General features: G+C 39.6%; 1 protein-coding gene across 1 annotated transcript in view; it reads left to right on the forward strand.

The window, feature by feature from the left end:
* ZNF395 (zinc finger protein 395) overlaps positions 1-25,139 on the forward strand; it is a 63,512-nt gene extending 38,373 nt beyond the window's left edge. The window contains 11 exon segments of the mRNA XM_053709527.1: positions 3,441-3,680; positions 3,682-3,692; positions 5,149-5,210; positions 5,213-5,254; positions 5,534-5,643; positions 5,645-5,770; positions 6,172-6,272; positions 6,816-7,074; positions 7,516-7,608; positions 14,412-14,515; positions 23,030-25,139. Of these exon segments, the coding sequence (XP_053565502.1) occupies positions 3,441-3,680; positions 3,682-3,692; positions 5,149-5,210; positions 5,213-5,254; positions 5,534-5,643; positions 5,645-5,770; positions 6,172-6,272; positions 6,816-7,074; positions 7,516-7,608; positions 14,412-14,515; positions 23,030-23,141 (1,260 nt within the window). The 3' untranslated portion in view covers positions 23,142-25,139.
* The last annotated feature ends 474 nt before the right edge of the window (positions 25,140-25,613 follow it).

Genomic DNA, 25,613 nt, shown 5'->3' on the forward strand with positions numbered 1-25,613 from the left:
GGAAGGTTCCACATGTCCTCACTTATCCTCAAACCAAATAAAGAGACAGGCTTTCTTACATTGTGTAGAAGACCTGTTAAAGATGGGAGTGATACACCCAGTTCCAACGGCGGAACAAGGAATGGGATTTTACTCATATCTGTTTGTAGTTCCCAAAAAAAGAGAGAACTTTCAGACCAATCCTGGATTTAAAGATCCTAAACAAATTTCTCAGAGTACCATCGTTCAAGATAGAAACCATTCGAACGATTCTACCCACAATCCAGGAAGGTCAATTTATGACTACCGTGGATCTAAAGGATGCGTATCTACATATCCCTATCCACAAAGAACATCATCAGTTCCTAAGGTTCGCCTTTCTGGACAAACATTACCAGTTTTGTGGCCCTCCCATTCGGGTTAGCCACTGCTCCAAGGATTTTCACAAAGGTACTCGGATCCCTTCTAGCGATTCTAAGAGCAAGGGGCATTGCAGTAGTACCGTACTTGGACGACATTCTAATACAAGCGTCGTCTCTTTCAAAGGCAAAGGCTCACTCAGACATCGTTCTGACCTTTCTCAGATCTCACGGATGGAAGGTGAACATAGAAAAAAGTTCCCTGTCTCAGTCGACAAGAGTTCCCTTCTTGGGAACAATAATAGATTCCTTAAGAAATGAGGATTTTCTTGACAGAAGTCAGGAAAGTCAAAACTTCTAAACGCTTGTCAAGTTCTTCAATTCTATTCCTCGTCCTTCCGTAGCTCAGTGCATGGAAGTAGTAGGATTGATGGTTGCAGCAATGGACATAGTTCCTTTTGCGCAAATTCATCTAAGACCATTACAACTGTGCATGCTGAAACAGTGGAATGGGGACTATACAGACTTGTCTCCAGTGATTCAAGTAGATCAGAAGACCAGAGACTCACTTCGTTGGGTGGCTAACCCAGGATCACCTGTCCCCAGGGAATGAGCTTCCGCAGTCCAGAGTGGGTCATCGTCACGACCGACGCCAGCCTAGTGGGCTGGGGCGCGGATCTGGGAATCCCTGAAAGCTCAGGGACTATGGTCTCGGGAAGAGTCTCTTCCCCGATAAACATTCTGGAACTAAGAGCGATATTCAATGCTCTCAGGGCTTGGCCTCAGCTAGCAAATTCCCAGATTCATAAGATTCCAATCAGACAACATGACGACTGTTGCGTATATCAGTCATCAGGGGGGAACAAGGAGTTCCCTGGCGATGAAAGAAGTGACCAAAATAATACAATGGGCGGAGAATCACTCCTGCCACCTATCTGCGATCCACATTCCAGGTGTGGAGAACTGGAAAGCGGATTATTTGAGTCATCAGACATTCCATCCGGGGGAGTGGGAACTCCACCCGGAGATTTTTGCCCAGTTGACGCAACTATGGGGGCATTCCAGATATGGATCTGATGGCGTCTCGTCAGAACTTCAAGGTTCCTTGCTACGGGTCCCAGATCCAGGATCCCAAGGCGACCTCTAGTTGGATGCACTAGTAGCGCCTTGGACCTTCAACCTAGCTTATGTGTTTCCACCGTTTCCTCTCATTCCCAGGCTGGTAGCCAGGATCAAACAGGAGAGGGCCTCGGTGATCTTGATAGCTCCTGCGTGGCCACGCAGGACTTGGTATGCAGACCTGGTGAATATGTCATCGGTTCCACCATGGAAGCTACCTTTGAGACGGGACCCTTCTTGTTCAGGGTCCATTCGAACATCCAAATCTGGTCTCCCTCCAGCTGACGGCTTGGAGATTGAACGCTTGATCCTATCAAAGCGTGGGTTTTCAGATTCCGTGATAGATACTCTGGTTCAAGCCAGAAAACCGGTAACTAGAAAGATTTACCATAAAATATGGAAAAGATATATCTGCTGGTGTGAATCCAAGGGATTTCCATGGAATAGGTTAAAAATTCCTAGGATTCTTTCTTTTCTGCAAGAAGGTTTGGATAAGGGATTATCTGCGAGTTCTCTAAAGGGACAGATTTCTGCTTTATCTGTCTTACTACACAAACGACTGGCAGTTGTGCCAGATGTTTCAAGCATTTGTTCAGGCTTTGGTTAGAATCAAGCCTGTTTACAGACCTTTGACTCCTCCCTGGAGTTTAAATCTAGTTATTTCAGTTCTTCAAGGGGTTCCGTTTGAATCTTTACATTCCATAGATATTAAGTTGTTATCTTGGAAAGTTTTGTTTTTGGTTGCTATTTCTTCTGCTAGAAGAGTTTCTGAGTTATCTGCTCTACAGTGGTACTCCGCCCTATCTGGTGTTCCATTCAGATAAGGTTGTTTTGCGTACTAAGCCTGGGTTTTCTACCAAAGGTTGTTTCCAACAAAAATATTAATCAGGAGATAGTTGTACCTTCTTTGTGTCCAAATCCAGTTTCAAAGAAGGAACGTTTGCTACACAATTTAGATGTAGTCCGTGCTCTAAAATTCTACTTAGAAGCTACAAAAGAGTTCAGACAAACTTCTTCTCTGTTTGTCGTCTATTCTGGTAAAAGGAGAGGTCAAAAAGCAACTTCTACCTCTCTTTCTTTTTTGCTTAAAAGCATCATCCGATTGGCTTATGAGGACTGCCGGACCGGCAGCCTCCTGAAAGAATCACAGCTCACTCCACTAGGGCTGTAGCTTCCACATGGGCCTTCAAGAACGAGGCTTCTGTTGATCAGATATGTAAGGCAGCGACTTGGTCTTCACTGCAACACTTTTGCCAAATTCTACAAATTTGATACTTTTGCTTCTTCGGAGGCTATTTTTGGGAGAAAGGTTTTTGCAAGCCGTTTACTTTCTCCAACGGTGTGTCGTGTCCGGTCCACGGCCCCGCCCTGGTTTTTTAATCAGGTCTGATGAATTATTTTCTCTAACTACAGTCACCACGACACCCTATGGTTTCTCCTATTTTTTTCCTCCTGTCCGTCGGTCGAATGACTGGGGTGGGCGGAGCCTAGGAGGGACTATATGGCCAGCATTGCTGGGACTCTTTGCCATTTCCTGTTGGGGAAGAGATATTCCCACAAGTAAGGATGACGCCGTGGACCGGACACACCGTTGGAGAAAGTAATTTTATCAGGTAAGCATAAATTCTGTTTTTTTAATGGAAGTAAATTGGAAAGTTGTTTTAAAATGGCATGCTCTATCTGAATAATGAAAGTTTAATTTTGATTGTGTCCTTTTAAGTCTACAGGAATCAACATTTGGTTGTATTTAGGAATATTTGAATGTTGGAAGGATTTCTGTATGCTAATGGATTATTAAACTATTTATTATATGCAATTCTATATAATTTTAAGTGTTTTCTGTAAATATAAACATTTTTATTATTATTTCCTTATTATTGCTTTCTTTATTAAACAGACACCAATATGATTGTAATATATTTGTCATTTAATTTAAGGAATTTATATAATAGGCTTATGTTGCACTTGTTTGTTTTTGGTTAGGTTTACATCACGTCACAATAGTAAAGAATACATTGGTTTGTGGTGGAACAGCACAACCACATTGACGCTGAAGTGAAGGCTGTTTGTTTTCGAGCTTGGACCTCCATTTATGCAGAAAAAATGGAGGATGTTCGTCTTGCTGAGACACAGAAAACCTTGGGCTATGTGGAGCAAGCACTTCCGACAAGCCCTGTGACAGCTTCCAACACTGCACCAAGATCTGTCTCTAGCAGCATAGACCGTGCCCAAGAGGTAGGTGTATAATGTCCACAGGTATTCACATAAAATGCACACACATTGATTTTGAAAATTTCTCAATGACAAAGTTGTTGAGTAAATAACAGTACAGGGGTTGATAAATCTGGTTAAAATTTAGGAGCCTGTAATAATATTTAGGAGCCATACAGTGGAATGTGTTTTTAGATATATGGAGAATAACCCGAAAAGTTAGGAGCCAGGGGCAAAAGTCAAGGACCCAGTGGTCTCCCTGGATTTGTCAACCCCTGCAATAGTAATATAATTAGGGTTGCACCGATACCATTTTTTTATGACCGAGTACAAGTACCGATACTTGTTTTCAAATACTCGCCGATTACCAATTTACTGATACTATTTTTTTTTTTTTTTTAATGTCATGTGACAGTTTACCAAGCACAATACAGACTAATTATTTAAGATTCCTTCTTTATAATTATAAAGGACTGTAATTCAAAAGACTGTTTATATTGAAATTTCAGTACGTATATATAGTTATTTTTAAAAGAGGGTTGTGTATTTGGTTCTGGCTACTTACTGCATCAGCTCTCTTAAAGAGAAAAGATAGCAAAATAATTCTCTTGTTCTTTAACAAAGCATTATAATGCACACAGGATGCAACTTCAAGCATAATACAGACTAATTATTTAAGATTCCTTCTTTATAATTATAAAGGATTGTAATTCAAAAGACATTATGAAATAATAAAACAGTTTTATTTGTCACAAAGTTCACTGAACAAGTTTATAAATAAAAAAATATTACAATAAAATATTAATTTAAAGGGGTGATTCAATTGGGTTGTAGGGCTGTTATATAGGCATCAATCTGACATTTGTATGGAGGTTCGACTCTAAGTTGAACAGTCTTTCCACTTTCCACCATACTGCATGGGGCAGAGATATTTTTGGCCCATTTTAGACAGAGCTGGAAATCTGTTTATTAACTGCCCAGTACTTCAGGGGTTTGTCTGAACGAGGTACAGTGATCTCTCCTACAATAATACAAATAACAGCAATTTGTATTGGCAGAACAGTAGTAAAACAATTTGTAGTTTAGTCTCCACTTCAGTTTAAAAGGAAATGGGAACATGCAGTTTGAAAAAACACCACAAGATAGCATATGGGTAGGAAAGTGGAGGTATCGGTTTAAGTATCGGTGCATTTGCACGAGTACAAGTACTCATGCAAATACTTGGTATCGGTACCGATACTAGTATCGGTGCAACCCTAAATATAATTATAGGTAATATGCACCTTTTAAGGTGAGGGGGGTTATGTTACTGCGTCTGGCTGAAGATTGCACCCAGACATGGCCCTACAACTGCCAGTGGCCTAAAATGTTACTCCTGTTTAGAGACTTATACCGGGCCTTTAAATTTTAGAAGTCAGGCTTATTGTATTATGACTATGCTGACTACAACAATTGCTCAGTCACACATCCTGTAATGCAGGCGATCTGATGCTGTAGAGATGGATGAAATGATGGCAGCAATGGTACTTACCAGCTTGTCCTGCAGCCCATCGTCCAGAGCCCTCCCTGCTGTGACAGTATTCCAGGTAAAGGTGATTAGTATAAGCATTCTTGTCTACTGTAACAAAATTTGGTCAAAACATTTAATGCAAAATTAAGTACATTTCTTTTAATTACTGTTAAGATGATGCATTCTTATTCTGAAGAACAAGTATGAAGTAAAATACACAGATTGGGAATAATTATCTCTGTAAACATATATTTGTTGCAAGTGATGGGTGGGGAGGATTGCTAAAGCTTCCAGTCTTAATGTTTGGGTAAGTCTGCTTCTGCAATCATTGATCTTTACCTGTTTGTATCCACAGCTCCTCAAGTGACTTGTGATTTGTGGAAGGAAAGTGGCGACGTGTCAGACAGTGGCAGCAGCACCACCAGCGGCCACTGGAGCGCCAGCAGTGGCGTCTCTACGCCATCGCCCACCTCATACTGAAGCGAGCCCCAAGTATACAAGTGAAGTCTTCACCACCTCCCATGTGGATGAGGGATTTGAGACTGACCCAGATCCTTTTTTACTTGATGAGCCAGCACCTCGGAAAAGAAAGGTATGGCAAAGATATTCGGACATGAATAGTTCATGATTTATTGTGAATAGGAAACAACTTTAACCCTTCACAAAAAATCCCTATTATTCAACAGAAAAAGTTTAAAAGTAATTCTTGTTTTGTTTTGTGATCATCACTAGTACCAGATATGTACACATAGATTAAAAGGCTACATTTATGAAAACAAGCAGAAAATATTTAATATTCTGACCTAGCATCTCCTCCTCCCAGAAAATAAAACTAAGATATGTCTTTCTGTTCTTTTATGAGGGTTTGTGTTTAGTAAAATTAAAAAAAATGATCTAAAACCTAAACAGGACTACCTTCTTAAATGTGTTTTCTTTAAATAATTTCTGATTTTTACACACATCTTAATTCATAATCTATGCATTTTTTTGCAGAACTCTGTGAAAGTTATGTACAAATGTTTGTGGCCGAATTGTGGGAAACTTCTACGTTCTATTGTTGGAATTAAGCGTCATGTGAAGACACAACACCTTGGGTATGTGAGTTGGCCACATTTTAAGGATGTTGTATTTAAAAGCTTTATTACTTTAAAGTGATGCACCTGTGTATAAAATTCTACATGTCATGCAAATCATTAAATACTTCCAAATTAGGATCATTTACATCATGCGAATGATAGGTGATTTAGCACTTGATCCTTTCTGGGGCTGCTGCCTATACTTTTGTAAAAGCATTAAGAATGTGCATTTGGACACATCTGTATATAAGTGTTTTGCTGGTACTTGTGTTTTTAACACAATTAAATGACACTATCCCTAATGAAGGGATACTGCTTGAGTGTAATATCCTTTGATAAATTATTTGATTTGTTTTCCTTAAAGTACACCAGGATGTAGTTTAAACAACAATACAATATTGCTTTCCTGCTTTAATTGGTTTAACAAATACAATATATAACTACCAAACATTGAGTTTTCCGGCTCCTGTTTTTCTGTAAGTGGGACAAAACTGAAAAATGAGCAAATGTATGTTGTGGTGCACATGAGAGGTGCTTATATCTTGTGTTTGTGATCGGCAGAGACGGTGCTGATTCAGACCAGCGTAAAAGAGAGGAGGACTTCTACTACACTGAGGTTCAAATGAAGGAGGAGACTGAGACTGAGTCCACACCAAGAAGCCCAAGCACTACCACTGCACCACTTCTCATCCAGCCAGTTCCGCCCAAACCCGAGACTCAGGCTTTGGAGGTGCCATCTGTTGAGTCTCCATTGCCCAGCGCACTTAGCCAATCTGCTCCAGGGTCTTTCTGGCACATTCAGGCTGATCATGCTTACCAGGTAGTGTTTGCTAACACCATCTCTCCCTTGTATAATTTAATTACTTCCTCTCTGATGATAACAAGGAATTTGCCGTTTCATCGAAGTGTGGTCATTCAAAATGTAATGCAGAGTGTATTTTATTTATGTATTTATTATTCATTGATTGAGATATATTGCGGGAAACCTAATTTCTTACTAGTATAAGACAAGTGGAGTAGTCAAAATGTACCACCTATAGTATATGTATTTTATAATTTTCTGAAAGTGTCTTCTTGGCCATTAATGGTAATGCACATTTAAAGCAATAAATCTGTGTATATAAAATGCATAAAATGTGTAAATAGAACCTCATGGAATTCTACAAATGCAACAACAATTAAATGTATGATGAATATTTTAAGATTTACAGTGACCTGTTTTAGGGCAAAACTAACTAGTATTTTATTCATATTCCATTAGGCGCTACCTTCCATCCAGATTCCAGTCTCTCCTCATATCTTCACCAGCATAAGCTGGGCAGCTGCTCCCCCCACCATCCCCACCCTTTCGCCGGTGAGTTTAATAACTTGTCACATAGCTCTACCTAATTGGCTTCTGTATAGATTATAAGGAAACTGCAAAACAGTGGATCTAGCTATCAAAACGTCACTGGCTAGTTGTCTACTCCCAGTAACAAGTGCTCATCCAAAGTGCTAGGTGGAGATTCTGTTGAAAAAATTTTGCAGCAAGCAACGTAGTAATACAATTTAATTTATTTACAATCGTCTAGTATGTGAATTTATTGCAATTACAAGTTGTTTTATTGCCCTTTTAACTGGGTACTTATTTATATATAGTATATATACTTTATTGTAATAAATTAGAAATTGCAGCAGACGACTTAGAAATGTAACTTTTTCCTATCTTTAACATTGAGTGGACTAGTAACTTTTCCCTCTGGGCAAGTAGCTTTTAACCCCTGACTAGTAAGCCATAGTGATATTTTTCCATCTATATGTGCTAAATGGCTTAGTTCAGGGACATTTAACCCCCTATAGAAGAGATCAGAACACGACATACCCTTGGCATATTTCACATGACCGCTTATTTTATATATTTTTATGCCTATTGCAGCTGCTCCGTGTAATCCAGTCTAAGGTTGTGAGCTAACTATTTATAGACATTAATGTGCAGTGGTATAAAATGATATTAAACACCCTTTTTCGTAACAATACTGCTTGTACCACGCTATCTAGAAAGGCCAAAAAGCAAATACTGTAGCTTAGGTTCAGACAATTTTGTAAGGTTTTAACGAAAACACAGTTTACAGTGATGGTTTATGCTTAATGTGAGGTCATAAGCAGTTTTCTCCAACATAGGTGTGTCCGGTCCACGGCGTCATCCTTACTTGTGGGATATTCTCTTCCCCAACAGGAAATGGCAAAGAGCCCAGCAAAGCTGGTCACATGATCCCTCCTAGGCTCCGCCTACCCCAGTCATTCTCTTTGCCGTTGTACAGGCAACATCTCCACGGAGATGGCTTAGAGTTTTTTAGTGTTTAACTGTAGTTTTTATTATTCAATCAAGAGTTTGTTATTTTAAAATAGTGCTGGTATGTACTATTTACTCAGAAACAGAAAAGAGATGAAGATTTCTGTTTGTATGAGGAAAATGATTTTAGCACCGTAACTAAAATCCATGGCTGTTCCACACAGGACTGTTGAGAGCAACTAACTTCAGTTGGGGGAACAGTGTGCAGTCTCTTACTGCTTGAGGTATGACACATTCTAACAAGACGATGTAATGCTGGAAGCTGTCATTTTCCCTATGGGATCCGGTAAGCCATTTTTATTAAGATAGTAAATAAGGGCTTCACAAGGGCTTATTAAGACTGTAGACTTTTGCTGGGCTAAATCGATTCATTATTAACACATATTTAGCCTTGAGGAATCATTTATTCTGGGTATTTTGATATGATTATATCGGCAGGCACTGTTTTTGACACCTTATTCTTTAGGGGCTTTCCCTAATCATAGTCAGAGCCTCATTTTCGCGCCGGTATGGCGCACTTGTTTTTGAGGACAGCATGGCATGCAGCTGCATGTGTGTGGAGCTCTGATACATAGAAAAGTCTTTCTGAAGGCATCATTTGGTATCGTATTCCCCTTTGGGCTTGGTTTGGGTCTCAGCAAAGCAGATTCCAGGGACTGTAAAGGGGTTAAATATAAAAACGGCTCCGGTTCCGTTATTTTAAGGGTTTAAAGCTTCCAAATTTGGTGTGCAATACTTTTAAGGCTTTAAGACACTGTGGTGAAATTTTGGTGAATTTTGAACAATTCCTTCATACTTTTTCGCAATTGCAGTAATAAAGTGTGTTTAGTTTAAAATTTAAAGTGACAGTAACGGTTTTATTTTAAAACGTTTTTTGTGCTTTGTTATCAAGTTTATGCCTGTTTAACATGTCTGAACTACCAGATAGATTGTGTTCTGACTGTGGGGAAACCAAGGTTCCTTCTCATTTATCTATATGTATTTTATGTCATAAAATTTTTTTAGTAAAAATGATGCCCAAGATGATTCCTCAAGTGAGGGGAGTAAGCATGGTACTGCATCATCCCCTACTTCGTCTACACCAGTCTTGCCCATACAGGAGGCCCCTAGTACATCTAGTGCGCCAATACTCCTTACTATGCAACATTTAACGGCTGTAATGGATAATTCTATCAAAAACATTTTAGCCAATATGCCCACTTATCAGCGAAAGCGCGACTGCTCTGTTTTAGAAAATTCTGTAGAGCATGAGAACGCTGATGATATGGTTTCTGAAGGGCCCCTACACCAGTCTGAGGGGGCCAGGGAGGTTTTGTCTGAGGGAGAAATTTCAGATTCAGGAAACATTTCTCAACAAGCTGAACCTGATGTGATTAATTTTAAATTTAAGTTGGAACATCTCCGCGCTCTGCTTAAGGAGGTGTTATCCAATTTGGATGATTGTGATTATCTGGTCATTCCAGAACCACTATGTAAAATGGAAAAGTTCTTAGAGGCCCCGGGGCCCCCCCGAAGCTTTTCCTATATCCAAGCGGGTGGCGTACATTGTTAGTAAAGAATGGGACAGGCCCGGTATACCTTTAGTACCTCCCCCCATATTATAAAATTGTTTTCCTATAGTCGACCCCAGAAAGGACTGATGGCAGACAGTCCCCAAGGTCGAGGGGGCGGTTTCTACTCTACACAAGCGCGCCACTATACCCATAGAGGATAGTTGTGCTTTCCAAGATCCTATGGATAAAAAATTAGAAGGTCTGCTAAAGATGTTTGTTCAGCAAGGTTCCCTTCTACAACCAATTGCATGCATTGTCCCTGTCACTGCAGCCGCGTGTTTCTAGTTTGATGAGCTAGGAAAGGCGATTATTAGTAATTCTTCTTCTTATGAGGAGATTATGGACAGAATTCGTGCTCTTAAATTGGCTAATTCTTTCACCCTAGACGCCACCTTGCAATTGGCTAGGTTAGCGGCGAAAAAATTCTGGGTTTGCTATTGTGGCGCAGAGCGCTTTGGTTAAAATCTTGGGCAGCGGATGCGTCTTCCAAGAACAAATTGCTTGACATTCCTTTCAAGGGGAAAACACTCTTTGGCCCTGACTTGAAAGAGATTATCTCTGATATCACTGGGGGCAAGGGCCACGCCCTTCCTCAGGATAGGTCTTTTCAAGACCAAAAATAAACCTAAGTTTCGTCCCTTTCGCAGAACGGATCAGCCCCAAGGGCTACGTCCTCTAAGCAGGAAGGTAATACTTCTCAAGCCAATCCAGCCTGGAGACCTATGCAAGGCTGGAACAAAGGAAAGCAGGCCAGGAAACCTGCCACTGCTACCAAGACAGCATGAAATGCGGGCCCCCGATCCGGGACCGGATCTGGTGGGGGGCAGACTCTCTCTCTTCGCTCAGGCTGGGGCAAGAGATGTTCTGGATCCTTGGGCGCTAGAAATAGTCTCCCAAGGTTATTCTCTGGAGTTCAAGGGGCTTCCTCCAAGGGGGAGGTTCCACAGGTCTCAGTTGTCTTCAGACCACAAAAGAAGACAGGCATTCTTACATTGGGTAGAAGACCTGCTAAAAATGGGAGTGATTCATCCTGTTCCATTAGGAGAACAAGGGATGGGGTTCTACTCCAATCTGTTCATAGTTCCCAAAAAAGAGGGAACGTTCAGACCAATCTTAGATCTCAAGATCTTGAACAAGTTTCTCAAGGTTCCATCGTTCAAGATGGAAACCATTCGAACACTTCTTCCTTCCATCCAGGAAGGTCAATTCATGACCAAGGTGGATTTCAAGGATGCGTATCTACATATTCCTATCCACAAGGAACATCATCGGTTCCTAAGGTTTGCATTCCTGGACAAGCATTTTCTAGTTCGTGGCGTTTTCTTTCGGATTAGCCACTGCTCCTAGGATTTTCTCATAGGTACTAGGGTCCCTTCTGGCGGTGCTAAGACCAAGGGGCATTGCTGTAGTACCTTACTTGGACGACATTCTGATTCGAGCGTCGTCCCTTCCTCAAGTAAAGGCTCACACGACATTGTCCTGGCCTTTCTCAGATCTCACGGATGGAAAGTGAACGTGGAAAAGAGTTCTCTATCTCCGTCAACGAGGGTTCCCTTCTTGGGAACTATAATAGACTCCTTAGAAATGAGGATTTTTCTGACAGAAGCCAGAAAAACAAAACTTCTAGACTCTTGTCGGATACTTCATTCCGTTCCTCTTCCTTCCATAGCGCAGTGCATGGAAGTGATAGGTTTGATGGTAGCGGCAATGGACATAGTTCCTTTTGTGCGCATTCATCTAAGACCATTACAACTGTTCATGCTCAGTCAGTGGAATGGGGTCTATTCAAAGATACAAGTAAATCAGAGGACCAGAGACTCATTCCGTCGGTGACTGTCCCTGGACAACCTGTCACAAGGGATGACCTTCCGCAGTCCAGAGTGGGTCATTGTCACGACCGACGCCAGTCTGATGGGCTGGGGCGCGGTCTGGGGATCCCTGAAAGCTCAGGGTTTTTGGTCTCGGGTAGAATCTCTTCTACCGATAAATATTCTGGAACTGAGAGCGATATTCAATGCTCTCAAAGCTTGGCCTCAGCTAGCGAGGGCCAAGTTCATACATCAACCATCAGGGGGGAACAAGGAGTTCCCTAGCGATGGAAGAAGTGACCAAAATCATTCTATGGGCGGAGTTTCACTCTTGCCACCTGTCTGCTATCCACATCCCAGGAGTGGAAAATTGGGAAGCGGATTTTCTGAGTCGTCAGACATTGCATCCGGGGGAGTGGAACTCCATCCGGAAATCTTTGCCCAAGTCACTCAACCGTGGGGCATTCCAGACATGGATCTGATGGCCTCTCGTCAGAACTTCAGAGTTCCTTACTACGGGTACAGATCCAGGGATCCCAAGGCGGCTCTAGTGGATGCACTAGTAGCACCTTGGACCTTCAAACTAGCTTATGTGTTCCCGCCGTTTCCTCTCATCCCCAGGCTGGTAGCCAGGATCAATCAGGAGAGGGCGTCGGTGATTTTGATAGCTCCTGCGTGGCCACGCAGGACTTGGTATGCAGATCTGGTGAATATGTCATCGGCTCCACCATGGAAGCTACCTTTGAGACGAGACCTTCTTGTTCTAGGTCCGTTCGACCCCACTCCAGCTAACTGCTTGGAGATTGAACGCTTGATCTTATCAAAGCGAGGGTTCTCAGATTCTGTTATTAATACTCTTGTTCAGGCCTGAAAGCCTGTAACCAGAAAAATTACCACATAATTTGGTATATCTGTTGGTGTGAATCTGCAGGATTCCCTTGGGACAAGGTTAAGATTCCTAAGAGTCTATCCTTCCTTCGAGAAGGATTGGAAAAAGGATTATCTGCAAGTTCCTTGATGGGACAGATTTCTGCCTTGTCTGTGTTACTTCACAAAATAGCTGGCAGCTGTGCCAGATGTTCTAGCCTTTGTTCAGGCTCTGGTTAGAATCAAGCCTGTTTACAAAATTTTGACTCCTCCTTGGAGTCTCAACCTAGTTCTTTCAGTTCTTCAGGGGGTTCCGTTTGAACCCTTACATTCCGTTGATATTAAGTTATTATCTTGGAAAGTTTTGTTTTTGGTTGCAATTTCTTCTGCTAGAAGAGTTTCAGAATTATCTGCTCTGCAGTGTTCTTCTCCTTATCTGGAGTTCCATGCAGATAAGGTGGTTTTGCGTACTAAACCTGGTTTTCTTCCAAAAGTTGTTTCTAACAAAAACATTAACCAGGAGATAGTTGTGCCTTCTTTGTGTCCTAATCCAGTTTCAAAGAAGGAACGTTTGTTGCACAACTTGGATGTAGTTCGTGCTCTCAAATTTTACTTAGCAGCTACTAAGGATTTCAGACAAACTTTGTCTCTGTTTGTTGTTTATTCTGGTAAAAGGAGAGGTCAAAAAGCAACTTCTACCTCTCTCTCCTTCTGGATTAAAAGCATTATCCGATTGGCTTATGAGACTGCCGGACGGCAGCCTCCTGAAAGAATCACAGCTCACTCCACTAGGGCTGTGGCTTCCACATGGGCCTTCAAGAACGAGGCTTCTGTTGATCAGATATGTAAGGCAGCGACTTGGTCTTCACTGCACATTTTTTCTAAATTTTACAAATTTGATACTTTTGCTTCTTCTGAGGCTATTTTTGGGAGAAAGGTTTTGCAAGCCGTGGTGCCTTCCATTTAGGTGACCTGATTTGCTCCCTCCCTTCATCCGTGTCCTAAAGCTTTGGTATTGGTTCCCACAAGTAAGGATGACGCCGTGGACCGGACACACCTATGTTGGAGAAAACAGAATTTATGTTTACCTGATAAATTACTTTCTCCAACGGTGTGTCCGGTCCACGGCCCGCCCTGGTTTTTTTAATCAGGTCTGATAATTTATTTTCTTTAACTACAGTCACCACGGTAACATATGGTTTCTCCTATGCAAATATTCCTCCTTAACGTCGGTCGAATGACTGGGGTAGGCGGAGCCTAGGAGGGATCATGTGACCAGCTTTGCTGGGCTCTTTGCCATTTCCTGTTGGGGAAGAGAATATCCCACAAGTAAGGATGACGCCGTGGACCGGACACACCGTTGGAGAAAGTAATTTATCAGGTAAACATAAATTCTGTTTTTCAGTGCTTTTCTTTCATATCTCTGACACTCTCGGCTAAGCACTGTTAGTCTATGGGAATCTGGGGATACTCTGGTTGTGAATTATGGTGTTAAAGCAAAAATAGGAACTATATCATTGTGCCACCAGGGACAAACAGATAAGAATAAAGAAACCCAAACTTAGTCTATTTATTTATCTGTGTTTGTCTTCATCAGATCAGAAGCCGGTCATTGAGTTTCAGCGAACAACCACAGCCAACACCCTCCATAAAGTCCCATTTGATTGTGGCTTCCCCTCCTAGGGCAAACAACGGCAACAGGTATGGCAGGTTGCTATTTTAAGAAAACAGTGATATTATAGGGTTTAAGGGACGTTGTACTGTCATTGTCTTCCCTAGTTTGTTCTCGATAGTTCATTTTACCTGCTAGAGTGTATTAATTAGTTTACACATAGCTCCTTTACCTTTTTATTTTGTCATTTGATACTGTTGCTTTTACCTGGTTTTAAACCTCCAACTATACTGAAAGTTTAAAGAGACAGTCTAGTCAAAATTAAACTTTCATGGATCAGATAGGGCATTCAACTTTTCAATCTACTTTTATTATCAAATTTGCTTTGTTCTCTTTATATTCTTTATTGATAGCTAATCCACGTAGGTTCACCTGCTAATTTCTAAGCCCTTGAAGGCCATCTTTTATCTCAGTGCATTTTGACAGTTTTCACAGCTAGACAGTGCTAGTTCATTTGTGCCATATAGATATCATGATTTGTTCTCTTGCTATCTTTATTTTAAAAAGCAGGACTGTAAAGCTTAGGAGACGGGCCATTTTTGGTTCAGAACCTGGGCTACGGTAAATGTAGGAACCAATAAGCGAGCGCTATCCAGGATGCTGAACCTAAAATGGTCCGGCTCCTAAGATTTACATTCCTGCTTTTTAAATAACGATAGCAAGAGAATGAAGTAAAATTTATAATAGGAGTAAAATAGAAAGTATCTGAATCATTAAAGAGCAAATTTGGGTTTAGTATCCCTTTAAAAAGCTTTAGTGCATAAACTGTACGTGAAGCTACTTCCAAATGCCTTAACATTGCTTAAAAATCTGTGGGATACAGTGAGACTTCATAACTTTTACATTGTGCCACCAACTGTTAGAAATAACCCTGAGCAGCTTAGGTTTTTTAGATAGGATTTTATTTGGGGGGTTTGGTTGTGTGGGTGGTGGGTTTTACTGTTGGGGGGGTTGTTTGTATTTTCTTTCATGTAATTAGCAAGAGTCCATGAGCTAGTGACGTATGGGATATACATTCCTACCAGGAGGGGCAAAGTTTCCCAAACCTCAAAATGCCTATAAATACACCCCTCACCACACCCACAAATCAGTTTTACAAACTTTGCCTCCTATGGAGGTGGTGAAGTAAGTTTGTGCTAGATTCTACGTTGATATGCGCTCCGCAGCAGGTTGGAGCCCCGGTTTTCCTCTCGGCGTGCAGTGAATGTCAGAGGGATGTGAGGAGAGTATTGCCTGTTTGAATTCAATGATCTCCTTCTACGGGGTCTATTTCATAGGTTCTCTGTTATCGGTCGTAGAGATTCATCTCTTACCTCCCTTTTCAGATCGACGATATACTCTTATATATTTATATATATATATATATATATATATATATATATATATATATATATATATATATATATATATATATATATATATATATATATATATATATATATATACCATTACCTCTGCTGATTTTCGTTTCAGTACTGGTTTGGCTTTCTACAACATGTAGATGAGTGTCCTGGGGTAAGTAAGTCTTATTTTCTGTGACACTCTAAAGCTATGGTTGGGCACTGTTTTATAAAGTTCTAAATATATGTATTCAAACATTTATTTGCCTTGACTCAGGATGTTCAACATTTCCTTATTTCAGACAGTCAGTTTCATATTTGGGATAATGCATTTGAATATATAATTTTTATCTTACCTTAAAAATTGACTTCCCTGTGGGCTGTTAGGCTCGCGGGGGCTGAAAATGCTTCATTTTATTGCGTCATTCTTGGCGCGAAATTTTTTTTTCTGTTTCCAGCGTCATACGTGTCGCCGGAAGTTGCGTCATTTTTGACGTTTTTCGCGCCAAAAATGTCGGCGTTCCGGATGTGGCGTCATTTTTGGCGCTAATAGCATTTAGGCGCCAAATAATGTGGGCGTCAATTTTGTCTCCACTTTATTTAAGTCTCGTTATTTTTTGCTTCTGGTTGCTAGAAGCTTGTTCACTGGCTTTTTTTCCCATTCCTGAAACTGTCATTTAAGGAATTTGATCAATTTTGCTTTATATGTTGTTTTTTCTATTACATATTGCAAGATGTCACACGTTGCAACCGAGTCAGAAGATACTACTGGAAAATCGCTGCCTGGTGCTGGAACTACCAAAGCTAAGTGTATCTGCTGTAAACTTTGGTAGTTGTTCCTCCAGCTGTTGTTTGTATTAAATGTCATGACAAACTTGTTAATGCAGAAAATATTTCCTTTAGTAAAGTACCATTACCTGTTGCAGTTCCATCAACATCTAATGTTCAGAGTGTTCCTGATAACATAAGAGATTTTGTTTCTGAATCCATTAAGAAGGCTATGTCTGTTATTCCTCCTTCTGGTAAACATAAAAAGTCTTTTAAAACTTCTCTTTATACAGATGAATTTTTAAATGATTCTTCTGATACAGAGGATTCTGTCTCAGAGGTTGATGCTGATAAATCGTCATATTTATTTAAAATGGAATTTATCCGTTCTTTACTTAAAGAAGTCCTAATTGCATTAGAAATTGAGGATTCTGGTCCTCTTGATACTAAATCTAAACGTTTAGACAAGGTCTTTAAATCTCCTGTGGTTATTCCAGAAGTTTTTCCTGGTGCTATTTCTGAAGTAATTTCCAGAGAATGGAATAATTTGGGTAATTCATTTACTCCTTCTAAACGTTTTAAGCAATTATATCTGTACCGTCCGACAGATTAGAGTTTTGGGACAAAATCCCTAAAGTTGATGGGGCTATTTCTACCCTTGCTAAACGTACTACTATTCCTACGGCAGATGGTACTTCCTTTAAGGATCCTTTAGACAGGAAAATTGAATCCTTTCTAAGAAAAGCTTATCTGTGTTCAGGTAATCTTCTTAGACCTGCTATATCATTGGCTGATGTTGCTGCAGTTCAACTTTTTGGTTGGAAACTTTAGCGCAACAAGTAACAGATCATGATTCTCATAATATTATTATTCTTCTTCAACATGCTAATAATATCAAAAATGGCATCACAGATAAAATTATCAGAGTTGATGTCAGGTTTATGTATCTAGCTATTTTAGCTAGAAGAGCTTTATGGCTTAAAACTTGGAATGCTGATATGTCTTCTAAATCGACTCTACTTTCCCTTTATTTCCAGGGTAATAAATTATTTGGTTCTCAGTTGGATTCTATTATCTCAACTGTTACTGGAGGGAAAGGAACTTTTTTACCACAGGATAAAAAATCTAAGGGTAAAAACAGGGCTAATAATAGTTTTCGTTCCTTTCGTTTCAACAAAGAACAAAAGCCTGATCCTTCATCCTCAGGAGCAGTTTCAGTTTGGAAACCATCTCCAGTCTGGAATAAATCCAAGCCTTCTAGAAAAGCAAAGCCAGCTTCTAAGTCCACATGAAGGTGCGGCCCTCATTCCAGCCCAGCTGGTAGGGGGCAGATTACGTTTTTTCAAAGAAATTTGGATCAATTCTGTTCACAATCTTTGGATTCAGAACATTGTTTCAGAAGGGTACAGAATTGGTTTCAAGATAAGACCTCCTGCAAAGAGATTTTTTCTTTCCCGTGTCCCAGTAAACCCAGTGAAAGCTCAAGCATTTCTGAAATGTGTTTCAGATCTAGAGTTGGCTGGGGTAATTATGCCAGTTCCAGTTCTGGAACAGGGGCTGGGGTTTTATTCGAATCTCTTCATTGTACCAAAGAAGGAGAATTCCTTCAGACCAGTTCTGGATCTAAAAATATTGAATCGTTATGTAAGGATACCAACATTCAAAATGGTAACTATAAGGACTATCCTGCCTTTTGTTCAGCAAGGGCATTATATGTCTACAATAGATTTACAGGATGCATATCTGCATATTCCGATTCATCCAGATCACTATCAGTTTCTGAGATTCTCTTTCCTGGACAAGCATTACCAGTTTGTGGCTCTGCCGTTTGGCCTAGCTACAGCTCCAAGAATTTTTACAAAGGTTCTCGGTGCCCTTCTGTCTGTAATCAGAGAACAGGGTATTGTGGTATTTCCTTATTTGGACGATATCTTGGTACTTGCTCAGTCTTCACATTTAGCAGAATCTCATACGAATCGACTTGTGTTGTTTCTTCAAGATCATGGTTGGAGGATCAATTCACTAAAAAGTTCATTGATTCCTCAGTCAAGGGTAACCTTTTTGGTTTCCAGATAGATTCAGTGTCCATGACTCTGTCTTTGACAGACAAGAGACGTCTAAAATTGATTTCAACTTGTCGAAACCTTCAGTCACAATCATTCCCTTCGGTAGCCTTATGCATGGAAATTCTAGGTCTTATGACTGCTGCATCGGACGCCATCCCCTTTGCTCGTTTTCACATGCGACCTCTTCAGCTCTGTATGCTGAACCAATGGTGCAGGGATTACACAAATATCTCAATTAATATCTTTAAAACAGATTGTACGACACTCTCTGACGTGGTGGACAGATCACCATCGTTTAGTTCAGGGGGCTTCTTTTGTTCTTCCGACCTGGACTGTAATTTCAACAGATGCAAGTCTTACAGGTTGGGGAGCTGTGTGGGGGTCTCTGACGGCACAAGAGGTTTGGGAATCTCAGGAGGTGAGATTACCGATCAATATTTTGGAACTCCGTGCAATTTTCAGAGCTCTTCAGTCTTGGCCTCTTCTGAAGAGAGAATCGTTCATTTGTTTTCAGACAGACAATGTCACAACTGTGGCATACATCGATCATCAGGGGGGGACTCACAGTCCTTTGGCTATGAAAGAAGTATCTCGAATTCTGGTTTGGGCGGAATCCAGCTCCTGTCTAATCTCTGCGGTTCATATCCCAGGTATAGACAATTGGGAAGCGGATTATCTCAGTCGCCAAACGTTGCATCCGGGCGAATGGTCTCTTCACCCAGAGGTATTTCTTCAGATTGTTCAAATGTGGGAACTTCCAGAAATAGATCTGATGGCTTCTCATCTAAACAAGAAACTTCCCAGGTATCTGTCCAGATCCCGGGATCCTCAGGCGGAGGCAGTGGATGCATTATCACTTCCTTGGAAGTATCATCCTGCCTATATCTTTCTGCCTCTAGTTCTTCTTCCAAAAGTAATCTCCAAGATTCTGAAGGAATGCTCGTTTGTTCTGCTGGTAGCTCCAGCATGGCCTCACAGGTTTTGGTATGCGGATCTTGTCCGGATGGCCTCTTGCCAACCGTGGACTCTTCCGTTAAGACCAGACCTTCTGTCGCAAGGTCCTTTTTTCCATCAGGATCTCAAATCCTTAAATTTAAAGGTATGGTGATTGAACGCTTGATTCTTGGTCAAAGAGGTTTCTCTGACTCTGTGATTAATACTATGTTACAGGCTCGTAAATCTGTATCTAGAGAGATATATTATAGAGTCTGGAAGACTTATATTTCTTGGTGTCTTTCTCATCATTTTTCCTGGCATTCTTTTACAATTCCGAGAATTTTACAGTTTCTTCAGGATGGTTTAGATAAAGGTTTGTCCGCAAGTTCCTTGAAAGGACAAATCTCTGCTCTTTCTGTTCTTTTTCACAGAAAGATTGCTAATCTTCCTGATATTCATTGTTTTGTACAAGCTTTGGTTCGTATAAAACCTGTCATTAAGTCAATTTCTCCTCCTTGGAGTTTGAATTTGGTTCTGGGGGCTCTTCAAGCTCCTCCTTTTGAACCCATGCATTCATTGGACATTAAATTACTTTCTTGGAAAGTTTTGTTCCTTTTGGCCATCTCTTCTGCCAGAAGAGTCTCTGAATTATCTGCTCTTTCTTGTGAATCTCCTTTTCTGATTTTTCACCAGGATAAGGCGGTGTTGCGAACTTATTTTGAATTTTTACCTAAGGTTGTGAATTCCAACAACATTAGTAGAGAAATTGTGGTTCCTTCATTATGTCCTAATCCTAAGAATTCTAAGGAGAAATCGTTGCATTCTTTGGATGTTGTTAGAGCTTTGAAATATTATGTTGAAGCTACTAAATCTTTCCAAAGACTTCTAGTCAATTTGTCATCTTTTCCGGTTCCAGAAAAGGCCAGAAAGCTTCTGCCATTTCTTTGGCATCTTGGTTGAAATCTTTAATTCATCATGCCTATGTCGAGTCGGGTAAAACTCTGCCTCAAAGGATTACAGCTCATTCTACTAGGTCAGTTTCTACTTCCTGGGCGTTTAGGAATGAGGCTTCGGTTGATCAAATTTGCAAAGCAGCAACTTGGTCCTCTTTGCATACTTTTACTAAATTCTACCATTTTGATGTGTTTTCTTCTTCTGAAGCAGTTTTCGGTAGAAAAGTACTTCAGGCAGCGGTTTCTATTTGAATCTTCTGCTTATGTTTTCATTAAACTTTATTTTGGGTGTGGATTATTTTCAGCAGGAATTGGCTGTCTTTATTTTATCCCTCCCTCTCTAGTGACTCTTGTGTGGAAAGATCCACATCTTGGGTAGTCATTATCCCATATGTCACTAGCTCATGGACTCTTGCTAATTACATGAAAGAAAACATAATTTATGTAAGAACTTACCTGATAAAATCATTTCTTTCATATCAGCAAGAGTCCATGAGGCCCACCCTTTTTGTGGTGGTTATGATTTTTTTTGTATAAAGCACAATTATTCCAATTCCTTATTTATATGCTTTCACACTTTTTTTCTTATCACCCCACTTCTTGGCTATTCGTTAAACTGATTTGTGGGTGTGGTGAGGGGTGTATTTATAGGCATTTTGAGGTTTGGGAAACTTTGCCCCTCCTGGTAGGAATGTATATCCCATACGTCACTAGCTCATGGACTCTTGCTAATATGAAAGAAATGAATTTATCAGGTAAGTTCTTACATAAATTATGGGGGGTTTTTTACAGGTAAAAGAGCTGATTTCTTTGGGGCAATGCCCCGCAAAAGGCCCTTTTAAGGGCTATTGGCAGTTTAGTTTAGGCTAGGGGTTTTATTATTTTGGGGGACTTTTTTATTTTGATAGGGCTATTAGATTAGGAATATAAACTCTTCTAGATAGGATGGTTTGAGGTGCGATAATCCGTATGTATACTACCTATGTTTTAAGACCTGTTTGTAGTGGTTACCTTGTGGTTAATTTAGAGTATATCCCTGTTACAAATAATTTTTGCGGGTCTATATTAGCTTGACATATTTGAATTGCCTTCACATAAGTGAGCTTACTTATTTATAGTGACAGCACCTATAGGTACTAATTATATCCAACGCTTACTTCTCATGGAGTGATCCATGGTGGGCCCTGCTGCAAGCGGCCGAGGTAGGGGGGCCAATCATATTTAGGCCTTTGCCTTGATAGGTCATGAGGATATTTCTTTAGTAAATATACTAGATTTCAAGACCCCCCCCCCCCCCAAGTATAAATAGCATGGAACCTATTACAATATTTATTCGATATTTGACTACCTATACATATACCCTATTGTCTACCTTATATACACCCTATCTTCTACCCTAGCCTACAATTGACATGATTAGTAATAGGTGGCCTCAGTATACAGCCAAACCAAGTAGTTCTACAGCTCTTCTAAATCTGGATGTCTGTTTCTGAGAACGGCGACACGCTTAATTTAGACCACCACTTAAACTCAGCTTGTCTGGAAGCTTACCATAACAGATCTAGCGTATACTTTTGTTTTTGGAACATGAGGATCTCTTCTCTGTATGCTTAACTCATCATACATATTGATGACAAAATATCATATAATTTCAATCCTTAGGTCCAAGAGTGGCCTATTTTGTTATTTTATCTCCTCTTTAAAGTCCCCCATTATGTCCATAATGTAGTCCAGGAGGTCCAAGAGAGGTCTCTTTAGTTCTCTGGGGGAATTAATTTCATTTCATATATTACCATTATTCAAGAGGACACTTCCTATTAGAAAACTGAGGTTCAATGCTCAATATTTATTAATATTTTCAAGTAACATTTGTATTAATGGATGGTGTTTTTTGGTGACTATGTAACTGTCAATTTTGTTTTTGGCTTGACATTTTGTGTAATAACTTTTTTGTCTTATCTTAAAACCTCAATAAAAAAATATAAAAAAATAAATAAAACCTAAGCTAGATACAATGTAACTATTAGTTATATTGTAGCTAGCTTAGGTTTTATTTTATAGGTAAGTATTTAGTTATAAATAGGAATTATTTAGGTATTTTTTATTTTTTTTAGATTTATTTTAATTATGTTAAAGTTAGTGGGGGTTAGGGTTAGGTTTAGGGGTTAATAACTTTAGTATAGTAGTGGCGATTTTGGGGGCAGCAGATTAGGGGTTAATAATTAAGCCAATCACAGACTAGTATATGTATACCCTGTGAGCTTGTGCACATGCTCAGTTGGATCTTGTTCCCCAGAAAGTGTGTATATAAAAAGATTGTGCAAAATTTTAGAATGGCAGTAATTTGGAAAGTGTCTTAAAACTGCATGCTCTATATGAATCATAAAAGTTTATTTTGACTTTAGTGTCTTTAATTGCCAATAGTGCAATAAGAAAACGCTCCTTATATTTCTAACTCCCTTTTTCTTTTCATCCTTTAGAAAAGTCCGCGGCGAAGCCAAGAAATGCCGTAAAGTCTACGGCATTGAACATCGGGACCAGTGGTGCACTGCATGCCGGTGGAAAAAGGCCTGCCAGCGGTTCCTGGACTGAGCCAAAATATGCCCAGCCTCCACTGTCTGGTGAAAAGTGGACAAACCCCTTGCTTCAATACCTTTTTTAAGACTCCCAGAGTCATATTGGAGGCATTTCCAAAAAAAATGGTGGTGATTTTAAAGACTGTACCAATGTAAATTCCAAAACATGTACAACGTCTGATGTTTGGCAGTTTTTTTTTAAGCTCTCCTTTTGTTTATAAGACAGTTGTTGTGTTTTTTTTTTTTTTTTTTGTTTGTTTTTTTTTTTGGGGGGGGGGGTTATTTTACAACCTCTTAGCTATATGGAAGTGCAGGGACCAAAGTGTTTGAACCTCCTTTTCCAATCCTTTTATTAAAACCATTTCCTGAAAATATTAAGGAGTTCTGAGATAGACCTGTCCTAATGTGATATAGCATTTTGCATGCCTTCCATTTATTTGGATTAAAATGGAAAATACTTACATGCTATAATATTTTTTTATATACATGGAATTTAAAAGCAGTGAATTGTACAGAGTAAATATAAGCAGTTTGTTTGCTTGCTCAAAATAAGACTTTCAATATTCTGCTACCATTTTCCTTTTTAAAACACCAGTTAATTTCTTACACCGCACATTACAATGGGACAGTTGTACAGATTGGTGGAGTTGTGCATAAATCAATATGTTCATTGCATGATGCAGTGGATTTTTTAACGATGGTAAATAAACTTCCCTGTAGGAAGCTTATTTTGGTGATGGATTCCATCATAAACCTAGTCTGCACTTATTAGGCATCTAATAGATGGTCTGCATTGCACAATTAAACTGTGTACGTAATTTGGGATTTCTGTTTCTTGTCACTTAGCAACTTTTTGAAAAACTGGGTCATGACAAAATGTATTATGGACCCATTTTATTAAATGTACACTGTATCTCCCTCTTTGGGTTTACCCGTTAGCCGTTGCTGCTTTTATGAGATTTCACAGAACATGGCAGAACAAACGTTCTTTTTTTTTTTTTCTTTTTCATCAGATTATTCTGCGTTTCTGGACCTTATGCATCATAAATTATCTGCTAAATACAGTTTTGATTCTTGCATCACAATGTTAGACCAGAGGTTACACAATATTTTTAAAGAGATATGGAAGTAAAAATCGTAACTTTTAATGATTTAGATGGTGCATACAGATAAAAAAAAAATAGCTTATAATATCAAATTGACTTATTTCTTGTTATCTCTTGTTGAAACGTAGCTCCTTTAGTAGGTTCATTAGTGTGCATTTGTTTTGAGCTCTATAGGACAGCGGTGCATGAAACATTACAAACATTACTGCCACATTGTGCTCAAGATACATGAACGCCGCTGATTTATTAAGCCCTTCGCCTGTCTACAACTGCAGGTTTTTACAAGAGAACCTGCAGTAAGTATTTATCAAGCAGCTGCTTCTTCTCCTATTTTCCACCTCCTTAGGTGGAGAATTTCAATCTCCCCGGTCTCGTCCGACCGGGGAGATTGACAGTTCCTGCCCGTGTGTGATTGGCTGTGCGCAGGCAGGGGCGGTGTTGCACAAGAGGGCAAAATAGCACTCTTGTGCAATGATGAATTCCACCAATGGAATTCTGCCCGCCAGAGGCGAGCTGCGGCAGACACGAGCGCATATGTACGCTGCTGTCGCTTGATAAATCCAGCCAAAAGCCTACTTAAGTATTCTCTAATGGAAATGCGTTTCCACAAAGGATATTGAGTTGTAAGTAAATTTTGATAAATAAGTTTGTTTTTGTTTTTTTTCTTTGTTTTTAATGAATTGCAAGTTGTATCTAAATCATGATATTTTTTATTTTGAAATCCATGTCCTTTTAAATAATCCAAATTTCCGTTCTCTACAAAAGTATTACTGTCATCTGCTGATTTCAGTGGTGTACAAAAAAACTCCTAAAGGTGTTTTTAAAAATAAATAATAATAAAAAAAAAAATATTTGCAATTGTAAGTTTTTACTACCTGTTAATAAAAGCGAATGTTCGTTTCATTTTATATGGATTTTTGTTTTAATTTGATTCATTTTCAGTTATAGACTTCAATCTAAGCATGAAAATAAAAATCTCTTCTAGTTTCACATACTGATTAGTTTCTGATATCCAATCCGACCTGAACTTTTATCTGTAGTTCATATTTTGTGCCGCCTGGTGAGAAGGGAAATACAGTATTTCCAAATTTTCTAATAATCCGTAGGCGCTATTAGCAAGACTCCTACAACAATAAGCGAAAGCATTATGAATCAATTGTACAAAATTATTAATTAAATTTAAATTAATTTAAAATTAATTTAGCGAAACAAACTGATGAACGAATCCAACATTTGTTCATTTAGTTTCCTCAACTATTAAAGGGACGATGGATGTTTCATTAATAACACATTTCGGACAAATATAGTTCAAATTTGCTCATTTTTTTCACTTCAAATAAACCGCTCACAAAACCTATATTAAATGTTTTTTTACAGCTTGT

Source organism: Bombina bombina, chromosome 4, assembly GCF_027579735.1.
Source record: "Bombina bombina isolate aBomBom1 chromosome 4, aBomBom1.pri, whole genome shotgun sequence".
In the NCBI taxonomy this organism is placed as follows: domain Eukaryota; kingdom Metazoa; phylum Chordata; class Amphibia; order Anura; family Bombinatoridae; genus Bombina; species Bombina bombina.